The sequence below is a fragment of the Chrysochloris asiatica genome, unplaced genomic scaffold (assembly GCF_000296735.1).
Source record: "Chrysochloris asiatica unplaced genomic scaffold, ChrAsi1.0 scaffold00144, whole genome shotgun sequence".
In the NCBI taxonomy this organism is placed as follows: domain Eukaryota; kingdom Metazoa; phylum Chordata; class Mammalia; order Afrosoricida; family Chrysochloridae; genus Chrysochloris; species Chrysochloris asiatica.
The window spans coordinates 1396693-1400518 of NW_006408662.1; the positions used below are offsets into that span (position 1 = coordinate 1396693).

The following is a 3826-nucleotide window of genomic DNA, read 5'->3' on the forward strand; positions in this document are numbered from 1 at the left end:
AACAACAACAACAACAACAACCTGGAACTGAGGCAGGAGTGTGCAGGCGAAGCTCTAGGCATGGTATCCCACCACCTGGGCTCACATCCCTGCTCTGCCACTTAGATGTGTGACCTTACCAGCAAAGGTGCCTCCATTTTGTTATGTGTCAAAGGTGGAGAATAAAGGGCCCTGTCTCCAGTGGCTCTCGTGAGGCTTATACAGAAGACTGTGCGTGATAGTTACTGTTGTGTGGGGAAGGACTAATAATGGAGCAGAGGGTGAGGTTTGCTATTAATGAATGAAACATTATGTGACTGATATTTTTCTCAATGTACCATCAATATGTAAATAGAATGAAATAATGATAACTTGGTTTCGCATTTAAATTTTTGCTAAATTAGTACATTCCTATAAATGATCTTACCCACCTACTCCAAAGGAGACGTTGTCATTTCCATTTTGATCACTTGGTGGTGAAGGGGCTCAATCCTAGGTCTACCATGCATTTTTTACCAAACTACATGGATCTGTGTCTACTGCTAATTGTAGATTTGAAGTAATGTTCCTGTGGTTTTTCAAAGTCAAGACAGAACACCAAGTATTTAGTTAAGTAAATGAATTTCTGTCATTTCAACAGAAATGAAAATATTTCTCAAAATCTTAGCTATTACTCTGATAGCTTTAATGTAAACTGGCCTTAAAGCTGCAAGAAGATATTGACAGTCAACTTACGTATCAAATCATCTTCCAATGTCAGTATTTCTAGTGAAATTTAAAAAAGAAAAGAAAAATGAACTGGTGGTGGGTGTGTGCCAGTGAGTTGGTTCCAACTGGTAGTGACCCTGTATGGGGGTTCTAAGGCTATAATTCTTTACAGGAGCAGAAAGCTTCATCTTTCTCCCTTGGGATGACAGGTAGATTCGAACTGCTGACCCTGCAGTTAGCAGCCCAACTCATAACTCACTGTGCTACCAGAGATCCTGAAAAACCAACTAGAAACTTGATATTTTATAGCTTGGTTACTTTGTACTTTCCATTTTAATACAGCTTCTAGAATTATTATTCCTAAAGTAAAAGAATATTCTCAGATGATAATTACTGTGGATTGTACCTGGGATCATTTTTGTTGGGTAGACATTGTTTTTGTTTCCTTTTTGTTAGAGTAATTCTTTTAAACCATGCCTAAAGTAGAAGCCAAGGAGCTCTGGTAGCATAGTGGTTACGAATTGGGCTGCGAACCTCAGGGTCAGTAGTTCGAAACTACCAGCTGTTTCACGGGGAGAGATGAGACTCTGCTCCCGTAAAGATTTATAGCCTCGGAAACCCTGTGCAGGGTCACTATGAGTCGGAACCGACTCCACGGCACATAACAACAACAAAGTAGAAGCCATTTAAAAAGTAGCCTACTACATTTTTTTGTACCCTTAAATCTGATTGTCAGTTGATAAACATTCCACTATAATTTCAATTTGAGTTGGAGATTCTCCTTTTTAGTTATACTATTGTAATACCTAAAATGTTATGGTATTTAATAGTATGCTATCTAAAATCCTCTTTAGATATCATTAATACAATAGGCAAATAGCTCCTTTTAACTTAGTGGCACTTCATAGCCACAGGTAGCCATGTGTAGGTATGATGAGCTTCTCACCTGTACTTGCACAGAGGGATGCTTGCTTAAGCTTTTACCTTATACTTGTAAAGAACTATATAGCTTTCAAATCAACATATGCCTGTTACAGACAGACAGAAATATATACAAACTAAACAGACAGAAAGATATGCAAACTAAACAGTTTGGTAACAATCGGTAAGAATGGTGACTTATTTATATTTTTCATTAGCATTTGAATTTGTTATTCATTAATTAAATTATTTTTAAAGGGATTGCAAACTATCTTCAGTAGAAACTGGCTTTAATATAACCAACAACCCCATGAGGCTTTTAACTCTGAACCACTCACTAACAAGCCCTGCAGTTGATAAGCAAGCTGGTCCTTACCCTGGACTACAACAACAGATGCCACTAGGACTCTGTTGGCCCTATGCAGATGGAGATTTTTTTAAGGACAGAAATGAGCCTCATAATAATTTATGTTCGGCTATAGAAAGGAGCAGTAGTGAAACACTGTCTGCTCTAAACTGGAATTTTAAATACGAAAACAACAATGTAGACGGAAACTTAACAGATGAAAGTGATTTATCAGAAAATGAAAAAGCAAATGATACTTTACTCAACTATTTTAAAAAGATGGACCTGGACTTAAAGCCAGACACAATAGAAAACTTTGAAGAATCTTCCACAGAGGAACCAAGTGAAGTCTTTCCATATCCTGATTTTCTTCCTCCACCTTTCAATAGTCTGGACTTGCACAAATTAGCCCTCTCAAAATCTGAAAACTGGAAAGCATCCGTGGACCCATCAGAAAGCTCTGTTGAACACTTAATAACTCGTTTACTGGAAATGGAAAGAATACAGCATGTGACTATTCAAAAAGAAAGGACAAGACTGCAAAGTAATTTATACACTCTAGCAGCTACTGAACGGCCCTCTTCCTCCAAAGCTATGCCCAAAGTGAAACAGCCAAAACCTTCAGAGTCTTTGAGTCTTCAGACAACTTGTGTAGATAAAAGTCGAGAAAAAAGAAAAAGCAATTCTGGTTCTAGCAAACTTGAGCAAACTGCTTCAAAATGGAATTGGAGCAATGCTGGAAAGTATAGATGGAATGCTAGACCAACATCTCTACAAAATTCATCTACTACAAAAGAAATGATTGCAAGTTCTGATGACTTTAAGAACTCTCCAAACCCTATTTTAAACCCATGCCAAGATCTCTCGACCAAGCCTAGTACTGCCCAAACAACTCAATCACTGCTTAAAATGGCCTCAACAAGATGTCTTCCAGCCAGGTCTCCAATACCAGTATCACCTATACCTCTGTCTTTTCCAGAAAATCACAAAGAAGAACTTAAGCCACCAAGGACCAAAAAGAAACTTCACCAAAAAAATGTAGTATTAGATAGACCATTCTATATTCAAAAATTAAACTGTTTATCACCATCTTATATAGCGAAGGATAAGTCCTCACCCATTGACCAAAAGTAACCACCACCTCGTTTCTCAGTGTGAGCAAAACAGATTCCAAGGAGCCTAACTAAAATATGGTACATCATCCTGAGAAACAGGTAAACGCACACACACACAAGACAACTGTCTAATGTAATATGGAGGAGAACTTGTGAAAATTACTGTTGAGATGTCTGTATATCAACCCAAGGGCTTTTCTGATGGCATATTTGAAAATCTTTTGCATGTTATGTTTGAAAGAAATGTTTCATTTAGTAAACTAAAGCATTCTCTTCAAAAGATTGTTCTTTTGTTAAGATTGTTTTGAAATACCATCATCAGTAAACGTATAAATTGCCTTACCGATGGCATAGCCCTTCTTTATTGTGTTCTGTCAGTTGTTTCTTTCAGCCCTTCCCACGCTGGTACCCTACTTTCTCTTCCTTTCCATCTTCAAAAATCTCTTTTATTTATTGAGGATACATTTTGTCCACTCCTTGTAGCATTTGCTTGGCCTTTAGAAACGAAAGAAATTGTTATTCTGTTAAATTAGTCCATGAGGTGCTCTAGACTCTACGAACCCTTTGAGACTTGCCATTTCTCAGGCTCTTCTTGTCAAACATATAAAAATAAGATCAGTTCTCTCTGGGGCCAAACAACAGGTTTACATTTGAAGCAGTCCTTTGACCCCCACCCCCACATTCTCACACCCTCACCCCTGCCTCCAAGAGAGTGCTCTACACTGCTGAACAGTTACAGCTTAACTCATTAACCAAA

At 38.0% G+C, this 3826-nt stretch overlaps 1 protein-coding gene across 1 annotated transcript in view; it reads left to right on the top strand.

Annotated features, from left to right (window-relative positions):
- The window catches only part of FAM217A (family with sequence similarity 217, member A), a 50137-nt gene extending 47049 nt beyond the window's left edge, over positions 1–3088 (top strand). The window contains exon 4 of the mRNA XM_006870573.1: positions 1867–3088. Coding sequence (XP_006870635.1) covers positions 1867–3088 — 1222 coding nt within the window. The remainder of the gene's footprint in view (positions 1–1866) is intronic.
- Positions 3089–3826: the final 738 nt, after the last annotated feature.